Genomic DNA, 20,563 nt, shown 5'->3' with positions numbered 1-20,563 from the left:
GGAGAAGTCTTGCAGGAGGGGACGCTAGTGAGCAGGGATTTCCTTTCCCTCTTTGTGGAAGGGGGAAATCTGGTCTTTTCCTTCAGGAATCCTCTGCCTCAGGCCTTAGAATTTGAAGTGATGCTCAGTGGCTTTGCACAGAGTAGGAGCATGATGGGACTGCTTTGTTGCAGTCAGTGTTTTGCTGTTATGGTTAGTTGGGAGATGCTGTGAATGCTTGCCCATTTACAAAATGCAAATAAATACTCCACAGGCTTTAGAACTCATTTAACTCCACTAAACCAAGGGGGTTTATACTGATGTGAATGAGAACAGAGTTTAGCCCATAATTCATGTTGTGTGTCCCTTGATACAGCTATTGGTGCTGTGCCTTGCAGGTCTCTTCCAGTTGTGTGGATCTGCAGCCCCAGAGATTGCCCACCACTCTCAGCAGCGCTGTCCTGACTGCTGTGACAGCCTGGTGGGCTCTGCAGACAGACAGGAGAATCAGCTCCCTTAGACTTACCATCATCACCTGAGTGCTTTCAGCCCATGCTACACCCAGAGCTGCTTCTGTGTTGCAGAGGTGTCACACCATAGCAAAGCTCAGGCAGAAGGCCTGTGTGGCTGCACGATTTTAAGCATTCATTCATGTTTGATTTTCATGCCTAGCTAAGCCCTGTGTAAGCAAAATTCATGATGCTGGGTAAAAAAATAGAAATAAAAACAAAAAGGTAATTTTAGGAAATAGCTTTTCCTTAATTGCAGCTTGCCTTTCCAGTTGCATGGCTTCATTTCACAGCTGTGCAGATGTTTATAGCTCTTCTCCTCAGGAAACCTCCAGAAGTGTTATGCATGTGTCCAAGTACAAGACTGAGCCCTGGATACAACTGACATCAGACACTGTCACTTCTGAGATACAGTTCTCATCCCTGGGGTGAGGGTCTAAGCAGAGCCTTGGTCTGCCCCAAGACATCTGTTGAGGGAACGTCTTCCAGGAGTGATCTTTGGCTTGCTCTCTGTGAGCACAGTGCAGATGCTCTGAGGCCTTAATGTTGGTGGGCCAAGAGCTGACAGTGGCAGGAGTTTGAGGGGAGTTGCTTTTAGCCTCTCTGTGCAAGGCTGAAGGGTACAAAGTGATGTCCAAATTCTGTACACAATATTTCTTCACTTAGAGCTGTTTAGTGTGTCTAGGAGCCAGATTTCCAACGAGACTGTGCATCTCTTTGCACCTGAAGGGTTCTGCTGTTAGTTTGGTCTGACTTGCTCTTCAAATCCTGTTTTGTGCCTGTCATAGTATTTCCATAATAGTCCTGAGATTTCTTATGACATTCCTATTTCTGAAAGTGGAGGCTGTGGACAAGTCATTAAGCACAGCAAAAAATGCACTGAAAAGTTATTACCCAGGTGCAAGCATGTGATCTATTTTGGGAAGCCTTCACACAAGTGATTTACTGGCCTTTTTAATTAGACATTCAGAACTACTTCTGATGCTTCCTCATAGCTGCTCTGCAGGAGTGGTTCTTACACAATTCATCTCTCAGGGACCATGGAGGGACAAAACACCTGCTTTAGATTTTTCCCCAGAATAAAGGCAAGGCTCCACAGGGATTCCTGCACCCTCAGTGGCACTCAGATTGCTGCACCACCAGGGCACAGCCTCCTGGACAGAAGGGCAGTAGCCTGCTGGGACTGCAAATCGTGATCCCATTAGGATGGTCCTACTCCCAAAGGTCACAGCACAGTCTCTCCTCCCTCCTGTACTATAAGTGTTACACTAGAAATTGTGTTGAAGAACAATGAGGTCTTGTTTCTGTAGACTTACCTCTTGTAGCTGGATCCTCTGGTAACAACTGCAAGCTCTGGCTGTATTTTCCCTGACCTTTAGAGCATGCACAGCATTGCTTTCACATGGATTCTCTGGTGTCTAGTGAAGGGTTGAGCTCATGCACCTTCTCTTTCACAGAGGAGTGTCTCTCTTTTCTCACCAGCTGTCTAATTTCTTGAGTGTTCCTATTCACTTGGGCATTATGTATTCCTGTGATAGCACGTACATTCAAATTTAAGTATTCCAGAAGGTGTGATGATGCTCAAGGCGATTTTCATCGACACCCGTCTGCTTCAGCACTCCTATGCATGCGACCTTAAAAAGACCAAAAGGACATTGAAAAGAGACAGATTTGGTGATCTGAAATAGTACAAAGTTAAGAGGACTGCAAAACAGAAGTCCTGGGATACGTTCAGTGGTCTTTTTTAATGCTGATGTTTGGTGTTTAAAAACAAGAAGATAAGCCACGCCTTAGTGCAGGTTGTGCACATCACTTGCCAAGGGAAAGGCAGGGGGTGAGACAAGTGAAAAGGGCCCAGTTGTTGGCTTATTTATTAAGTGCTGTGTACAAGTAGTGCACATCATTATTTAATGAGGAGTACTGCTATTGCTGCTTGCAAAGCAACATAGGGAGGTGGAGGGCATGCTTTGAAATATTGCTACGCTGTCTACTCATGCCTGGACAGAGCACTGGGAGAGGGAATGGTTTAATGGGAAGGCTGACTTTGGCAGTGATTTCTCAACATTGTCATTGTCCTTCCTGTGAAGGTAGAGAGGCTTGTTGCCTTTGTAAATGAGCTAGGTCTCCCAATTAACTGTAGCACTGTATTGGGAAAGCACTTAAAGGGAGCTATGCACTGTTGTTGCTACATGGGCAAAGAGGACAAGAAACACGGAGAAGGGAGCATGTGAGCATGGCTGGAGTGCAGAGGTACATGGCAGCATTGTCTTGAACCCCTTCCAGAGCACCTCTGAAGTGTTTCAGATTGAAAAAGTCCATGAAAGGCAAGGTACAGCATACAGGAGTGTCTTGCCCAGCTCAACAGTCCTTCTCACCTTTGCCAAAAGACTTTGTAAGCAAATGAATTCTGAAGTCAAGAGCATCTGCAGCAGCTCCCATTCCATGGCTTAGAGGAGGTGAGGAGGATCCCAGCAGCTGCACACAGCCATTGCAGCTGAAGGATTCCCTGAGTTCTGGGAAGAGATGGTGGTTGCTGAAGGAAAAATTGTCAGAGTTGCTGAGCACTGCCACCATTGTCAGACCAAAGACACAAAATACATGCACAGGGGAGGAAACTAAAGACATGGAATTGGTATACTTGTTCTAGCTCCTTTCAGTGGCTGGGTGTCCCTGGGCCAGTGTCTGGCCCAGCCCTTGCTTTGAGTTTCATACCCATGAAATTAGGGCAATGCTTCTATTTCACAGCAGGGAAAATGCTTTCATCTGCTGGAAGAGCCCTCTCCTCCCTACTGACCCAGGAAGATGCCAGGATGACTTTGCTTTTAGGCTCCAGAAGTTAGATAAGACAAGCCTCATCCCAGGTGTCTGGCTGGCTCTGGGCTTCCTGTCCTGGATCCTGTCTTACAGGAATATAGGACAGCAAGAAATGTGAGTGGTGACACAAGAAGAAGACATGGTCTCGCACCTCTTGTTCCTCTCTGTAGCTGATTTTGGAAGGCTACCTTGTGCCATTTTCTGCTCTGTTTACATTTAGGAAATATTTCACTGCTCTCTTTTACTGAGTTTTATAAACCCAGGTCTAGACTATGCTGGCACAAAACTAACAACATGTATTTTCAGGCAGAGGATTTTGATCTGCTTTTCCATGGTCTGTGCTTGTGAGAGTTTCTGTAAAGCTGGATTGCACAGCCTCCATAAGTTCAAATCACAACCAGCCCCTAACTAGCTTCAGTTCTTTGCAGTTGTGTTTTCTTCCAGGGTGATAAGATTTGATAGTGGTGATTAACCATATCTGAATTAAATAATCATTTTCTGAAATTAGCATCTCTGTGGCTGGTTCAGTGGAGCCTCTTTGACCAAAGGAGACTTTGGCTTAACGTGTGTGGCATTGTAGTCACCTCCTACAAGAAGTGGGAACAGTCTCAGATAGTAAATGCATACAGACCCACGTCATGAATGAATCCCTAACCAGTGCTGCATCCAAAGCAGATAGACTGATGAAACACATACAGTAGGAAGCCCTTGTGAAAGCAATTATGCTTTCAGTTCAGACTTCCTAGTAAAAAGTTTCTTGGCTTACATTTCCATTTCTTCCTGCTGAGCTTTTCTCCTCCAGTTGTAATATCAAGGTATTAAATGAGAGCACAGGGCACAGCGATCATCGTTCAGATCACCCAAAGTAATCGCGCTGTTTACTTACCCTGTTTGTAACCCCAAGACCGCGGAGAGCAGCATTGCCATCAGTGCTCATCCAAACCAGCCACGGGACTGCTGCGGTAAAACACAGCCCAGGGTGAAGCATGAGATCCTGGGCTGTGTGATCCTGGGCACAGGAGGTGAGCCTAGGCTGGGCAAGGCATGGCAAAGGGACATCTCTGGGGCAGGAATGCCATCTCGTGGCCATAAATAGCTATTATGTGATTAAATCCACCTCCCATCCCTTCTTGCAGCTTCCCCATAACACTTCCCCTGCACATCAGCTGTGCTTAGGGAACACATCACACCGAAGTCGAGCTCTGTATTTTCTGTATAGCAAAGATCATCCTTTTCTGGGTTCCTAAAGCTGTGCCGTCAGCCTCAGCAGCTCTTCTTGGCTGCGGTGCCCTGACAGCCGAGTGACACGGTGCTGGCACAGGAGTGAGGTCTGCAGGGACTGTGTGTGAACCACAAGCAGATCAAGAGCAGACCTCCACAGGCTTTGCTTTGCTGCAGTCTCCATCAGCTTTACCCTATTCCTTCTGCACTTTGCACACTCAGACGCAGATGTGATGCTCTCCTAGACATATTTCTCTCTCAGCCGGCAGCCGTAGTGTTGCTGTAGCCAGTTTGAGGATGTGGGAGTTGCAGCTCCTGGAGGGAGAGATGGTTCCTTTTATCAGCTGTCTGGTACTGCTGACTGCATGATGTTAAGCAAGATGGTGTCTGCATACATGACACTTACACTGTTTCTCAGAGCCTTGGGAACAAAAAATGGACAGGCCATGGCATGCTGGAGATCAGAAGACATCTTCAGCTGCTGCTAGGAGGAGCTCAGTCCCTAGGGCTGTGCTGTCTCTGCTGACCTTCTGCATTAACACCATAGTGTTTTCTGAAGTGTTGTTTTGGGGCAGAATTCTTTTTAAGCAAAAGAATTACTCCTGGTATTTTGTTTTGTTTTGTTTTTTTAGCAGAGGGAGAATTATGTGCTCAGCAGGGATTAGGGTGTCATGAGAAATGGTGGATTCACTCAGAGAGCCCCTGGGTTATTTCATCAGACCAGATGCCAGTGCTCTGTGTGGAGACTTGGCCTCACTTGATTTAACATAGCTCCAGGAAAGGCAGGTAACAGCCACCTCTGCCAGCCAGTGCTTGCAGGGATCAATGACTTATTGGTCACCTGCACAGTAACTACATTGGTGAAACCAGGTTTTATCAGCCTTACAAAATCTGCTTAGGAAAGTCTAAGAGGAATGAGAGCTGTTTGTGCTGTCACTCCCACTTCAGCTCAGCTTCTTCCGAGTGGATGGGACTGAAAGGCTGTTCTGTTAGCAGAAAGGGAGGAGGGGAGACAGTTTGATCAAAAATAGTCCCCCTTGTCAATCTGTGTCTGATCACTTTAGTTATCCTGATCTGAAGATTAGTAAACACATCGAACTTTCACTGTGGGAGGAATCCCAGAGGAGGCTGAGCAGCTCTTGGGAACCAAGCTGTGTGACAGATGCAAACCGTTCTCAATCCATTTCCACAGGCAGAGTGTAAAGGAGCCTTCCTTAGCACCTGAATTGTATTTCCTAGCCAAAATCATTTTCACATGAGCTGAAATCCAAAAGGTTCTTGCTATCTATATATAATCTTTGAGGTTTTCATTTTGGGTCTTTTTTGTGCCCCTGCACACCTCCAGCACCTCTCTGTAGCAGTGGAAAGATCCCCCATTAGGGCAGGCTTCATTTCATCTGCTTGCTGCCTCCACTGAGTATTAATTATATCTCTCCTTATTACAGTATCAGAAGTCCAAGGCAGGTGACTTGGGCACATGTACAATGTATTACAGTCCTCTAAATTCGTGGGTTTCCACACTTGTGATCAGTCTCATGTCTCAGCATCCTCTCCTGACAGCTAAAGATCAAATTCTTTCCTCAAAGCCATAGTTCCATTTGAGGGCCTCTGCAGCATGTGAAATCCAAACTCAATCCCATAAAACCCACCAAAAGGATTAAATGACTTGCTGTTTTGCCAGTAGATGGCTGCTGCTGCTGGGGGAAACCAACACTTCCTGTACTTCATCCACAATGCAATGCCCTCACTGAACACTGTAGAGCAGGTAGCACTTTCTTTGATGTTTTTACTCAGCATTTTATTTTGTTTCTAACTGAGTATCTTGTTATCTTCAGTATCTCTTCAGAAGGTTCAGTTTTTAAAAAGGACTCAGCTGACCTCACCTGAGGTTTTCATTAAGTCACAAACCCATCTGTAACTGTCACCAATCCAAGATCTCCAAACTGGTTGTAGTTCATGGCTTTCTACCACTGAAACAGAGTTGTGTGTGGACTTACATGCCATGGGTCTCCAGCTGTGTGACCCATCTGTGGGTTTTCTTGGAGAGCTAAGAAAAGGCCTGAATTCTTCTGTTTCCTTCAGGTTTTTTTCGGATCCCAAGGGCACAAAACAAATCCCTGTTATCATTGCCAATTCCACTGAGAGCTGCAAACTAGGCACATTTCCCCAAAGGCTTTGGGATGCTCTGTTTCTCTTTACTATGACTTTGTGATCCAGCTGGTGCAGATATGAGCACCTGCCTCTACCACACATTGTGGACACATCTGTGCTGTCACATTGCCAGTTCAGTGCCTCACTAACAGTGCTCCCAAAGAGGAGCAAGCTGCCTGCTCTAGGTGACTTTGCTTTAGCAGGGGATAGGACTAGATGTTCTCCAGAGGTCACTCCGAACGCATACCATTTTGTGATACTCTGTATGCAGCCACCTGGCTGCTGCAGGAAGACAGATGCACTGGATGCTGCTTGAGGTGGCTGTGCTCCTGTAGGGATGCAGCCAGCTGCATGCCATGTTCTGCATTCCAAGGATATGCTCCCGGTGTGGGAGGGGACAGGCAGTGCTGCTGCTTCTGTTGCATTTGGAAAATTATACCAAGCAGATGGCTTGATAAATTAGTGCAAATCTGACCAATACGCAGAAATATTACTTTGCAGGACTATTTTACTTAAGCTGTAAACTTGGGAGGCAAGGCAGAAGGGCAGCATCTCCCACAGAGAGGTATTATGTCCCAGGATACCGCTGTGTGTGTTGAGCATAATGCACACCTGGAGTGAACCTGCTGAGGGAAGTGCATAGCTCTCCTTTTAATACACATATTGCTTTCATTTTCTGTTTGTTTTCACATTTACCCTATGCAAGCTGGCAAGCAAACCCACTTCAATAAATCTATCTGGAGTGGGAGAAAAGGTGTCCTCTGGCAGGTTTGAAGCCCATGAGAACTGGTCATAGATCATGTTTAAATGTCAACCCTGTCTAAAGCACATCACTCTCCAGCTGCTCCCATGTTAGCCTACTGACAGGCCAAGCTGGTTAGCAGGGCTGATTCATGGCCCAGCGGTGTAATTCAGTTGCACTTGTTCATTACTTATAGAAATCACAGACATTGATGTTCTGGCTTGATCAAGTTACAGGAGCAATGATGGACAAAGGGTTATACTGCTTCAAATTAGTGAGGGGCTAAGGAGACTTGCTGGAGACCACAGTACATGAGTGAATTTAATGCATTCCCCTGGGTATTAACCTGTATGTTCACTTAGAGGAAGGTCATGCATGCTAAAATTTCCTTTAGAGGAATGTAGAGGTGAATAGAAATTATTAAGTCAATGACTCTCAAGGACAGCAGAGAAAATCATAGATAAGGCCACATAAGTAGAATATCATTGAGGAAAGCCATCGGAGTCAGAGACCCTGCTGCCTTTTTTTTTGTCTGTTTGGTTGGTTTGGTTTGGTGGGGTTTTTTTTTTCAGTATGAGTGCAGTCAGGACGAGGATGCTTGTGCAGAGTTTTGCTCAAGCCTTTTTTATATCCTAAACCGTTGTTTAGTAATACACTGTGACATAGCAGTGCTGTGGTGTTTGAATGATCTGGAGGTTTTTGGCTGCATAGTAATTTAACTTTTTAACTGCTATGTCTGCATTTTGATAGCACTCTGAAGCTACAGCCAAAGATCGGGAGGTAATGCACTAAACATCCCCAGGATGAAGACAGTTGCTTCTGCAGTGACTCAGGCTGCACCAGGGGAGGTTTAGGCTGGAGCTTAGGAGGAAGTTTTACACAGAGAGAGTGATTGCCCATTGGAATGGGCTGCCCAAGGAGGTGGTGGAGTCACCATCACTGGAGGTGTTCAGGAGGAGACTTGATAGGATGCTTGGTTGCATGGTTTAGTTGATTGGGTGGTGTTGGAGACACGATGATCTTGAAGGTCTCTTCCAACCTGGTTTGTTCTATTCTATTTTTTTATAGCAGGAAAATGTCACTTTTCCCACAGCAGCAAGGTGAGGAGCCTAGGTGGTCTTCTTGTTTTGTCCATAAATTTGGAAGGACTGAGTAGCATCAGACTGAAGGTTTGCCAGATGATCACCAAGATGTTTGAAACAGCTGACAGCAGCTTGGTCTGAGCAGCCTGCTACCAATGGTGTCACTTGCCTTCCATGTGCCAGTAAGGACAGTGCTTGTGAGAGCTCCCAAACGCTCCTGAAATCAGACAGATATCCCATTCTTCAGACAGAATCCCATTCTTCAAGTGCTCCATGTTAGATGAGCCCAAGGAGGTAGTGAGAGACAGGGCTGACCCTTGTTCCATGCTGTCTACCCATGCTCTCTGGATATGTGTCATTTCATGTTCATTGACAAAAACATCTCAGTGCTGCAGGCTGTTTGGTTGGTAACTGTTGGCACCTCTAGATGAATGTGTAGACACAAAGTCTGCAGTCATGTTCTACTTATTTAGCTCGTGAAAGGTAAAACAAGGGCCAACATTTGTCACTAGCACCTGGGACATATCTCATCCTCTGGCTCTTTGCAGCCAGAAGATTTGTCTTTATTTGGATGCCTAACTAGAAACTCTGGAGTTACAAGTAGATCCTTGTGATATCACTGGAACAGCAGAGCTGCCATCATTCTATCAAAGTCCTGAGGCAGCACTTCCTGGTCAGCTCCAGGCTTTGGGATGCACTGGGCAATAAGAAGTGGTGGACTGAAGGTTTCACACAGGATTCACATAGAATCATAGAATCAATAAGGTTGGAAGAGACCTCAAAGATCATAGTTAATATGGTCCTAACTGAGAAAGTACTATCAGGACTTTTCTGCTGGTGTACTTCTCTGTGACATGTATGCGTTTATGTATCTCCTTTGGCCAGATAGATACCGTTTGTCCTTGTTTGCAGATGTGTTATTGCTCTGAAGTGTCAGTGTGAGCTCTGTAATATGGGGACAAGATGGCATAGCTACTTCATGAGGAGATTTTGTCCAGAATGGGTTTCAAGGCACTGTCCCAAGAAATAAACTCCTGCAGTGATAACTTACTTAGTAATTAAATATGGAAATGAAAGCTTTACATTGTTGGTCTTTCAGAAGATCCCAATACCTAACTGATTTTCTGAACAATAATTTAATAGACAGCACAGATAAACTGTGTACTTAGATCGAATGCAAATGATGTCTCAGTGCCACGAATTATGGCCTTATGCTGAGCATCACTATGGCAACTAATGACATCACTGCAGGCTTCAACCTGCACAAAACCCAACTTCTGAAGGTTGCATTTGTTGGTGTGGATCTTTTCAGGGCTTTTGGGGGTATGGATACATAAGCACCGCAGTGTTGTCAAGGGTTTGCTATGTATGTTTACTGCCATTTGAAACATTTATTCCCTTTGTGCTTAATGTTGTTCTCATGAAGGAAACCTAATGAAAATTACTGTTTGTATGTGGTTAGTAACATTTGTTGATAACATATGGTCTGGGAATGCTTCGGCAAATAAGAGCTTTTTAATAGTAAACAGAGATATGAGTTCTATGAAGCAGATGCTGTCAAAATACACAGAGTAAAGTTGGATATTTTCTTACTTTTGCCTCTTACCCAAAGCAAGATTATCTTCCTAATATCCCTGCTTGTGTTTTTTTAAAGAGAGAAAACATAGCCTACTGTGTAAGGTTCAGGTATCTTTAAGAGAACCCCAGGTGCATGCTCAGCAGTGCAGCTCGGATGAGCCCTCAAGGATGTAACAGGGCAGCAGATCCAGCTGTAGCATGCTGCTTTCTGGAATGGGAAAAGAGCTCAGGAGAAAAGTCCCTGAAACAGAGTGCAGTGAGCTGTGGCTAGACTGATGCTATGTCCCCAAAGCTTCCCCATGTGTCAGAGATGAGAGAAGAAACTTCTAGTGTGACATGTTCAGCACATCGCCAGAGCTCACTCCAGCAGCCTACAGTGCTGCTGCAATTCCCACACTCCTGTGGGGAAGGTCAGTTGTGGGATGGGCTCTCCTTGTAAGACTTAAAAAGGCGAATTTGGCAATAGGTGTTGGCAGGCTGTGTGGCTGGGACCCTGTGCCTGCAAGGTCCCACATGGAATGAGTTCATGTTCTCTGCACACTAAGACAACTTGCTGTTGCAGGAGCTTGAAGATGTCCTCCAGAAACAGGCAAGTCAGAGGGAGTCATTCAGCTTCCTTAGCCATAATACCAGGCAGGGAATGACTCATGAGTACAAATAGTGGTCTTAGTTCATTGTGCAGTTGGAGAGGTGGCCACTTCCTGTCTACTACTGTCCTATCCCCATGGAGCTGATCTGCTTTGCAGTTCCAACTAGGATTACTCCAGATGTAATGTCTTGAACTTAAACCTGCAATGGACTGGAGGGCTGGGCTAGAACTTAGAAGAGGACCCAGGTTAAGTTGGGGCTTCTTCAGAGAAAGTACTATGAGCCTGGAAAGAAGAATTTATAGCCAAGATAAAAGCAGAGGCATGACTGATTACAGATGTCCTATGCACAGATGTCCTCAGTCCTCAACTTCTGTTGTGACTGCACAGGCTACCGCTGCAGGAGACACATTGTTCTTTCTTTCTAAAACAATAAAGTTGTCTAAAATTTGGTTTCATGCTGCTCCCAAACACAGCTCTTTTTTCCCCTGAAGAGCTATCATGGGTTTTTCAAACATCTGTCCTGCATTTGCCAAAGATAATCAATGCCTGTGTCACTCAGAGAGCCCTGCCACTTTGGCTTGTGCTAGACAGGACATTTTCAGTTAACCATTGCATGCCCAGTCAGCAGCACTGCTGACCAGCCCATCACACTGAACATCTCTCTTGTCCTTATTTTCACAGCTGGGGCACCCAAGGAGACTTCACCACAACACACGCGCTTCCTGCAGTGAAGGTGAAGCTGTTCACGGAGAGCACAGGAGTGCTGGCTCTGGAGGACAAAGAGCTTGGGAGGGTAAGGAGGTTTTGAGTCTAGTAGCATTTCCTTTTGGCCCTGCTTTTCAAGAGAATTCTCTCCTGTACGGAAATATCTTTGGAGCACAACGTGCTCTGCTTTTTTGCCAAGCTTCAGGAGGGGGAAGAAAAGCAAGTTCCCCACTGCTGGAGAGGAGTGCATCTCGCATGCTGTCTTTGTTGTGAGTTTCTAATGGCAGCATTTCAGCTGGCTGTGCCTGCGCTCGGCAGAGGCAGAGGATCTTGTGTGCCGTATTGGCAGGCCGGAAAGCCTTAGAAGTTGCTTACGGAAATGGACATTCCCGAGGCAGAAAAGGGGATTATGCTGAAGCAAAAAGAGGGGATTTAAGTTTGGCAAGGGAGTGTTAAGCTGCTCTCATATCTGCTGAGCAGCCGGTGCATGGTTTGAGCGTTTGAAAGCACTGACTCCGGTACTCACTGCAAAGGGCTTGAAAATCCTGGCTTGCCTGGGGCATTGTGGCTGAACTGGTGGCTTCAAGTGGGGTGGGACTGTGAGTGAAACACCAAGTTCATTATCCCCATCATGGTGTAATAGCAAAGAGCTCAAGATTCCTGGGGTACTAGCCACGGAACCAACCTTCCTACCCCATCTCTACCCCTCACCTGTGGTCCCTAAACTAGCACCATGGGACTGGTGGCCCTCCATCACTGCAGCCCACAACTCCATAATGTCTTTGGATAGCACTTTCCTGTGGCTTTAGGACTTCCTGTGACTTCAGCTAGTCTCTCTGGAATTTGTTTGCAGCTGTATCATTTGTGTTTCCTCAAGTGTAAGTTGCAGCAAATTTCCTGCCATGCCTTCCTCAGGTCTTCAGACATGTGAGATCAGCATGGTTATGACCCTGTGAAAATCATTTCGGGGTGAGAAAGGCTACATCTTAACATACTGGCTTGGCACCTCCCAGGGCACAGCTCAGTGTGGCCTGAGTGATGTCTAGGAGCAGCCTGGGCTCTGTCTGCAGCACACCTTACTCTTCAGCCTGTCTTCATGGTATGGCCAAGGAAGCCACTGAGCCTGTGGCAAGCCCAAGTACAGAATTTCCAGTTAGTGACTAATCTGTTGCTACATTTCTTGCTAATTCTGTGGCAGCATGTGCCTTTGCACAGGAGAGTCTGTGTCTGCACAACTAAGCTTTCCCTGATAAATGTGGTTTTGTGTTCATCCTGTTCACACAAGTGCCAGGTGTTCTTTCAGGTCCTGGGAATTTAATTGATATCTTTATGGTGGAGAGCACTGCATGTGATTTTGATTCTGTAATTTATGTTCATGTTTTCATGTTCTTGTAGCACCCTATATTCTTGCACTTGAGAGGGAGAAATACAAAGCTACCCCTTCTTTTTTCCTCTCAATCTTCCAAAAGAGTCAAAGTCCCTCTGGACTTTCCTTTATTCTTTTCTCCCTCTTCTGCTCCCATTTTGACAGAGGGGATGACCCCACCAGGCTGCAGTACTCCAGCTGAAGGCCTACAATTGCTTTGCTGCGCAGCATCAAAGTTGACCCTTCAGTGCTGGGTTGAGGGGGATTGGACCGGGTGATCTTTGAGGTCTCTTCCAACTGGATGCATTCTGTGATTCAGTGATCATAAATGTTTTCAGGATTATTTTCAAAACCTGCTCCTTCAAACAGCCTGGCACTGCTGCCTTTATCCACTGAGGCATGCTCAGCAGAGCTTTTCACCCAGCCAGCTGCAATGCCGTCCAAAGCTTTTTTTCTCCCCTGAGTGGTTACACTTGGTGTAGACACATTTATTTTGTAAGTCTTGTTTCCATGGACAGCCATGAGCAGTGCTGACTTTGCTGGTCTCGGGAAGCAATTAGCCGTGCAGGTCGTTCTGAGAAGGATGTCAGGCCCCAAAGCAGCTCCTCTTGCCCTGAAATGCTGATGAGCCAGCCCCACCAATGCGCTTTCATTCCCAGTCCAGCAGGAAGCTGTCCCTTGGCACTGAGCTTCTGCAGGCCAAAGGATATGGGCCAGCAGTGGTGAGCACAGGGAGCTGAGCAGTGATGTCCCCTGGCCTGTGGCCACCAGTGCTTTCAGTCGGCCACACTTCAAAGGGCTGCTTGGTGTGCCCACAGCGGCTGAGAGATGCCGCGGGTCTGCTCAGGCTGCATCAGGATTTCTTCTTTAATGGAGTAATGAAACCGGGAGTGTGTTAAGCTCCTGGTTTAGCTGTTGGAGTGGGCATGAAACTGTGTGCACAGAGCAAGGAGGAAAGCAGGTTTTATACACAAAAACTGCCGTGCCCAGCCGCCCTGTGAGAAGTGGCTTTGTGCTCTGCCAGGCATGCACAATGCCCACTTTCTGTTGCAAGCGTTAGACTGGCAGCCGGCCGGCACTCCTCCTTTTGACACTTCTATTGAAGGGAGAGCTTGAAAATGCTCCCAAGCCCTGAACTGGTGGATGGGTAGCTGAAGGCATGGGAATACATCCTGGCCCTATTGAAGCCAGTGGCAAGGCTCCCATGGACTTCATCTGCTGAAAGGAAGGAGGGGAAGAGCCACGAATTACAACAACACTGAACACAGTTTGTGCACCTTTTGATGAAAAAGAGTTAGAAATCAAAGTAGAGAGCATCCCAAACACCCTGAGTGGTTGCTGCCTTGCCAAGAGATGTGGTTCACTGCTAGTCTGTGTGCTTGCATGGCCTGCCTTTCAGTGGGGGTCCTTGGCTACTGGTCAGAGTTTGAGTCCATCCATGTTTTTAACAATGCCCCATGTAGGTTTTTTTACCAAGAGTGATCCAGTAGAGACCGGTGTTGCTCAGTTATCTGTGTAACTAATAACAGCATCAGATTCCTGGCAGATAAGTCTTACTCAAGAAAAGTTGTAATAAATAATGTTGATGAGTAAGAGTGAAGTCAAGAATCCACTGATGTTAACCTCAGGCTTTGGAGGAGGCAATAAAATAACTTTTAAAATCATTTGTCAAAGGATAATAGCATCAAGGACATTTTGGTGGAAAACAGCCCTTAGGTTGTTGACTCAGCAGTAAAGTGGAAGAGCAGAGTAATACAAGGTTATAGTCTGGGATGGAGTTTGACAGGAGCATACACCACACTGGAGCAACAAATGAGTGACAGCAGCACATCAAATAACTGCTGCCATTGAACTGGGTGGATGCTGCCATCTGTGAAATAGTTTGTTTGCATAAAGGCTAATGGATATAAAGGAGATTCATCTTACTACAGGACAGTGCAATCTTAAATGAATTCATGCCAGACAAAGTCACCTCTGAGAGTGAAAGCATCAGAAGAGGAAGGGGTTAGGAAGGAGAGGGTTAAACTACTTCAGAGGACACATGAATGGATGTGATGTAGTTCTGGGAGAATATTTTGTGGCTTGCTTTCTGAGAGAACAGATCTGCTTTGTAAGGGTAATAGGTGAGTGGAAAAAGCACAGCTCTGATCACGAAAGACGACTCGCCTCTTGGAGCTTTTCAGATTCTTTGATGAGCCAAGCCAACAACATTTATGGTCATCTTCACAGCTCCACCCCTGGTGGTGTGCTGATTTACCCCAGCTGGAGATTGCCCCATTGCTTCCCTACTGCATGAAATCAAGGCAGAGAGTCCTGCAGCCACTGATGTTGTGACATGGTACGCAGATTTTATCTACTGTTGTAGTGCAGTCAAAACCACTGGCCTCCATAAAATGCTGTTCACTGCATCCAGTCTTATCAGTACACAAATATTGAGCCAGCTTTCCCACAACATGAGAGTAGTAATAAATAACCATCTTAGGAAGGGCTTTCTGAGCCCTCAGTACACCTTACATGGTTGGAGGTTGGAGGCTGACCAAGTTCTATGAGTCTGAAAGTCGTCAGCTGGCGTGGGCAACCTCAGCAAAAGCTTGTTGCTGATTTTTAGTCCATCACAATTTCTAGACTTTTATATGGACAATTTTTTCACCATGGTCTTTCCTTAATCAATGGCAACTGATAATGAGGTTCTGTGCCACACAGCCCCATAAACAATGGCACTCACAGAACATATGAACAACTCTCAAAATAACAAGCTGTACTTTTAAAAAGCCATAAAAATCCATCCTCACTGATGTGAACAGAAATTTCCAGACTGACTTTTTGGGGCAAAAATAGCTCATCTGATGTTGGTGTTCCCTGTAAAAGCCCATTTTGTGAATAATTCTCCCTTTAACTTTGTTGGTTTTGACGTTTGCAGGTTGTTCTCCACCCTACTCCGAATAGCCCAAAGCAATCAGAGTGGCACAAAATGACTGTTTCCAAAAATTGCCCGGATCAAGACCTGAAGATCAAGCTTGCTGTGCGGATGGATAAGCCTCAAAACATGAAGCACTCTGGGTAAACACTTGCCTCGATCTTAACTCTTGAACTCTTCATCTTCCCTTTTGAATATCCATAAGAAATTGTCTCTTTTTTTTTTTAAAGTGCCAGGAGAAAAACTCTTTTCTCAACTTTACAGGTGGTCAAAAGAAAGATAAATGTAAAAATGGGATCAGTTCAGTTTTTCATAAGGCACTTTCCACGTTCTTAACATAGATTATTATTTTTTTAACACACATCAGCCAAACAATTTAAATTTTAAGCAGTATTCCTCAGGAAATTGCTAGGTTAGGTTTTTTTCCTCTAAGGAAATAATTGGTGAACTGCCTGACTGTTATTGAGAATGGTGTAATTTCCTAAGTTATTCTGTGTTTCCCTGTATTGACTTCTCAGAAGTAAAAGCACAGTGCACCTTCCACTTGAAATAAACTCCACTGTGATTACCATTATGGATACAAACACCACATTTAAATATTAGTTGCCTGGTCTAAGCACTTGCCAGGAGTAGGACTGAAGATCTGGAAGGTGAAACAATAAACCACTCCTGTCCAAAAATGAGGGTCAGAGGCTTCCACCTTCATGGATTAAATTAGGTCGTCCTTGGAAAGATCTAGCTAGCATCATCGGCAAGCTTCTTTCTGTTAGCTCTTCAGAGCTGAGGATGTCAAAAAAATAGAAACTATAAAAGTGACTTTGTTTCTTATTTTCACAGTGTTTTGTTAGATTTGATCTATTATTAGATGGTTTGGATCACTCATTCTGGTTTTTAATTCCTTCTCCTCCTGTTGTCTTTGCTAGTGAGATCAGAGCCAATAGCAGCCACATGTGAAGTTTATTTTTTCACCACAATCACAAACATCAAAAGCAACAGAGGACAGTTTTTTGTTTCCTTGACCACATCTGACAGCAGTGGACCTGAGCAGTCCTACATTTTCTTAGGCTTTCTTCAATTAACATTTGATTTACAAGCTGCTGCTTAAAACCCTGGGGTTTATGATGCTGGCTTGCTGTTCAGAACTGAGGTTGTCATTCTATTGATGTTAGCTGCAATATCAAAAAGGACACTTATTATCCTGTCCTTGATGTAGCCAAGAGCTCAGTGCCCGCATTAGCATGACTTGGGAGTTGTGTGGCTTAAGCATTCACCTAGATTATGCTGGATCTCTTCTGGCCTAAGGAACCACTAACATAAACCAAAAGGAAATCTTTTTTTCCTATGTATTAAACCAGAACCAAAGTAATTATAACGATACATAAAAGATAGTGATGCTGAATAATGTCCTTGTGTTTATTTTCAGTCTGGTGCTTCCACTATTTTCACCTGTGTTTCAGTTACAGTGGCCCCTGTGTCACAGAGATTAAATGCTCATTTTGAACTTTACTTTTTAAAGTTAATTCTTCTGTTGTATAAAACAGTAAATTCACTACTCCTTAGAAATTTTCAGTTTGCTTCAGTATCTGTAGCCAAGCAAATTTCTAGGAATTAAGCTCTTCAGTGAAGTGTCCAGTTTAGTCAGTCCAGTGTAGACCCATTTACTAAGTGCCCCTGTATTTGGCAGCTCACCTCAGACAAATGGTTTTCTGGAAGCTTAAAGCAATGTTTGGGGTTTCTCTCCCTTAATTATTCCTTTGTAAGGGTATTTTTTCACCTATCTGACCATATTGTAGCTGTTACCTGGCATTAAAGGGCTTCTAATTTCTGAGCAAGTTGTGAAAGGCAAACAGGACACTTAATGTGTAACATTAAGTCTCTGGGAGCTTTTTGTGCCACTTTCTTTGCAGGTTATTTGTCCAGGCTAGAAATAAACATATTCATAAATGATTCTTAGCTTAAGAGTCTTGCAATTATTCCTGCTTATGCATTAACTTGACTTTCCAGGTATAAAGAAAGTATATTGAAAAGCAAGAGAAGAACATATGGTCACTTGTGTACTGAATTCACCTGTTCTGTTCTCCTAGGTATTTATGGGCCATTGGTAAAAATGTTTGGAAGAGATGGAAAAAACGATTCTTTGTCCTGGTCCAGGTAACAGATTTAACTAGAAGTGGTCTTAAATCACAACATGAAATACTTAAATCTTTCCTCTGGCCATGTTTAGTACTGTGTAATTGATGCTGAGCCATGGTTCTGGGTAGGGTGTCTGGCTAGCCATGGATCTTTTTCTAAGTGTCTATGTCTTCTCAAGGATATCCCAGTTGCAGGCCTCTAGCCATGAGTTTCCTGATGCACATGAGTGCTTGGTGAAATGGAGAACTGGTTTTAGTGAGGAATTGATGAGATGAGGAGGAAGATTGGTCTGTCTTGGCTGGAGGTACTTAAGTACAAATGCTCCCTTATGAGCTTCCAGGTAACATTTGAAGTCTGTTGAGATCTACAGAAGTCTCATCACTGGCTGCATCACAGTCAGTATATTGTGCTTGACATTTATTCTGCCTTCACTTGCATTACTGCCTCCCAGTGTCTACAGCTCTCATTGATCTTTTGCAATGTCTCCCTCCCTTCCCCTCTCCCCTTCCCTTCTCCCCTTCTCCTCTCCCCTTCCCCTCTTCCCTTCCCCTGAGCTTTCTGCTCTCCCAGTTTAGGTACGTCTATGTGCTTGACCATGATTAAGAATTTCAAAAAAACAATCAGAAGATGTCCTTTCTGATCTAAAGAGATCTAGTCATTACTTGGTGTGTTGGAGTTTGCCTTACCTGCCAAAGGCCAGTTGAAACCACTTCAATGGCCACAGAAACACAGGTCCCCAGTCTGAGCAGCTCTATGTTTACACCAACTTGATGAAGCCACAGAGGCCTCTTGGGCTCTCTCTCTCTCCCCCTCCTTGCTGGCTTCCTCAGGGTATGTTGTTTCCAAGTATGAGAAACACAGGCTTTGTGCAGGGTCCTGTGATGAACGCAACACAGACCTGCTCTGATGGAATAACATGGGATCCAGCTGGGATCTTGTCCCACTACGGAACCAAAGTGGTCAGGTCAGAGGGTGAAATTCTACTGTCCTACTGTCTGCCGCAGAACAGCCAGGATCTCACCTGTGTGTAAGAACAGAGATGGTGTAAACTAGGTGCACCAAGTTCCACATTTGGGAGGGAGCAAGCTTGTGTTCTGGCTTTAGTGTGCCAGTATAGAGAGAAGTAGATGCAGCCTTTCTTCCACCTTCCACCTTACCTTCCTTCTCTGGAGATATTCAGAACCTGCCTGGATGTGTTCCTGTGTGATCTGGTATAGATGATTCTGCTCTGGCAGGGGTTTGGCCTGGATGATCTTTTGAGATCCCTTTCAGCTCCTAACATTCTGTGATTCTGTGATTACACAACTGGTTTCTCTGGTCCTAAATCACCTGGTATAAACTGGTTAGTTTGTTTTGAGTTAATCATTACACCAAATTCAGCTGTCACAGTAGAAAGTTTAACTGCATTCCCTGTTTGTCTGTTGCTGCCAGCTGACCTATGTGGCACGTAAGTAAATCCATTCTGGAGAGGAAAAAGGGATTTGTAACGTGCATGACACATGTACTAGGAGAGACCAGTTCAGTATCTAGTCAAATAACTAAGTATGATCAGGAACAACAGTTTTATTGCTTGTTTTGTACTCCAAATGGGATCAAATTTGCCACAGAAATGGAGAGTTCATGTAGAGCATCCACAAGAGATGCCTCAATCTGCCCAGGCAGTATATTTAGCTTTAGCTGAAAGTGATGGATTTAGGATCTGTGTAATCTATTCCTAGAGGCATCTGGTTTGCAAATGCACAATGCAGAGAGAGGGTCCCTTGTGAGATGGGGTGCTTGGCATGTCACCAGGGAACCCAACGTCCTTGCAGAGGTAGACCACTGGAGGTAAATTCCAATTTGTCTCCTAGGTAAGAAGCAGCAGAGACCACAATGAAGGAAGCATTGTGCAGTGACCCTGGTCTTGGGCAGGGATTGAGGGATTGCTTTTGTCTCTGTGTTTCCTTTATTATCTTCTGGGATTGAGTCCATCATCAGTAAATTTGCAGATGACACCAAGCTGGGAGCAGGAGTTGATCTGTTAGAGGATAGGAGATATCTGCAGAGGGACCTTGACAGGCTGGACAGATGGGTGGAGTCCAACAGCATGAGATTTAACACCTCTAAGTGCTGGGTTCTGAACATTGGCCCCAGCAACCCCATGCAGTGCTACAGGCTGGGGTCAGAGTGGCTGGAGAGTGGCCATGCAGAGAGGGACCTGGGGGTACTGGTTGATAGTAGGCTGAACATGAGCCAGCAGTGTGCCCAGGTGGCCAAAAAGGCCAATGGCATCCTGGCCTGCATCAGCAATAGTGTGGCCAGCAGGAGCAAGGAGGTCATTCTGCCCCTGTACACTGCACTGGTTAGGCCACACCTTGACTCCTGTGTCCAGTTCAGGGCCCCTCAGTTTAGGAAAGATGTTGAACTGCTGGAATGTGTCCAGAGAAGGGCAACAAAGCTGGGGAGGGGTTTGGAGCACAAGCCCTATAAGGAGAGACTGAGGAAGCTGGGGTTGCTTAGCCTGGAGAAGAGGAGGCTCAGAGGAGACCTTATTGCTGTCTACAACTACCTGAAGGAAGGTTGTAGGCAGGTGGGGGTTGGTCTCTTCTCCCAGGCAACCAGTGCCAGAACAAGAGGATACAGTCTTAAGCTGTGCCAAGGGAGGTTTGGGCTGGATGTTAGGAAGAAATTCTTCACAGAGTGATTGCCCATTGGAATGGGCTGCCCAGGGAAGTGGTGGAGTCACCATCACTGGAGGTGTTCAAGAAGAGACTGGATGAGGCACTTAGTGCCATGG

General features: G+C 45.3%; 1 protein-coding gene and 1 long non-coding RNA gene across 17 annotated transcripts in view; one reads left to right on the top strand and one right to left on the bottom strand.

Annotated features, from left to right (window-relative positions):
* CADPS (calcium dependent secretion activator) overlaps positions 1–20,563 on the top strand; it is a 228,509-nt gene that overhangs the window by 99,150 nt on the left and 108,796 nt on the right. For all 16 annotated transcript variants that reach the window (XM_068154246.1, XM_068154245.1, XM_068154253.1 and 13 more), the window contains exons 7-9: positions 11,348–11,459; positions 15,658–15,797; positions 17,739–17,805. In XM_068154246.1, the coding sequence (XP_068010347.1) occupies positions 11,348–11,459; positions 15,658–15,797; positions 17,739–17,805 (319 nt within the window). The remainder of the gene's footprint in view (positions 1–11,347; positions 11,460–15,657; positions 15,798–17,738; positions 17,806–20,563) is intronic.
* On the bottom strand, positions 16,629–18,993 carry LOC137449111 (uncharacterized). The gene is made up of 3 exons (XR_010989315.1): positions 18,945–18,993; positions 18,474–18,808; positions 16,629–16,823 (listed from the first exon to the last, which is right to left on the bottom strand). It is a non-coding gene; the product is annotated as an uncharacterized lncRNA (long non-coding RNA).

Source organism: Melanerpes formicivorus, unplaced genomic scaffold, assembly GCF_026170545.1.
Source record: "Melanerpes formicivorus ecotype bairdi unplaced genomic scaffold, bMelFor1.0.p_v2 SCAF_28, whole genome shotgun sequence".
In the NCBI taxonomy this organism is placed as follows: Eukaryota; Metazoa; Chordata; class Aves; order Piciformes; family Picidae; genus Melanerpes; species Melanerpes formicivorus.
The sequence above is the reverse complement of the archived record's forward strand: the minus strand, read 5'-3'. Positions and strand labels throughout refer to the sequence as shown.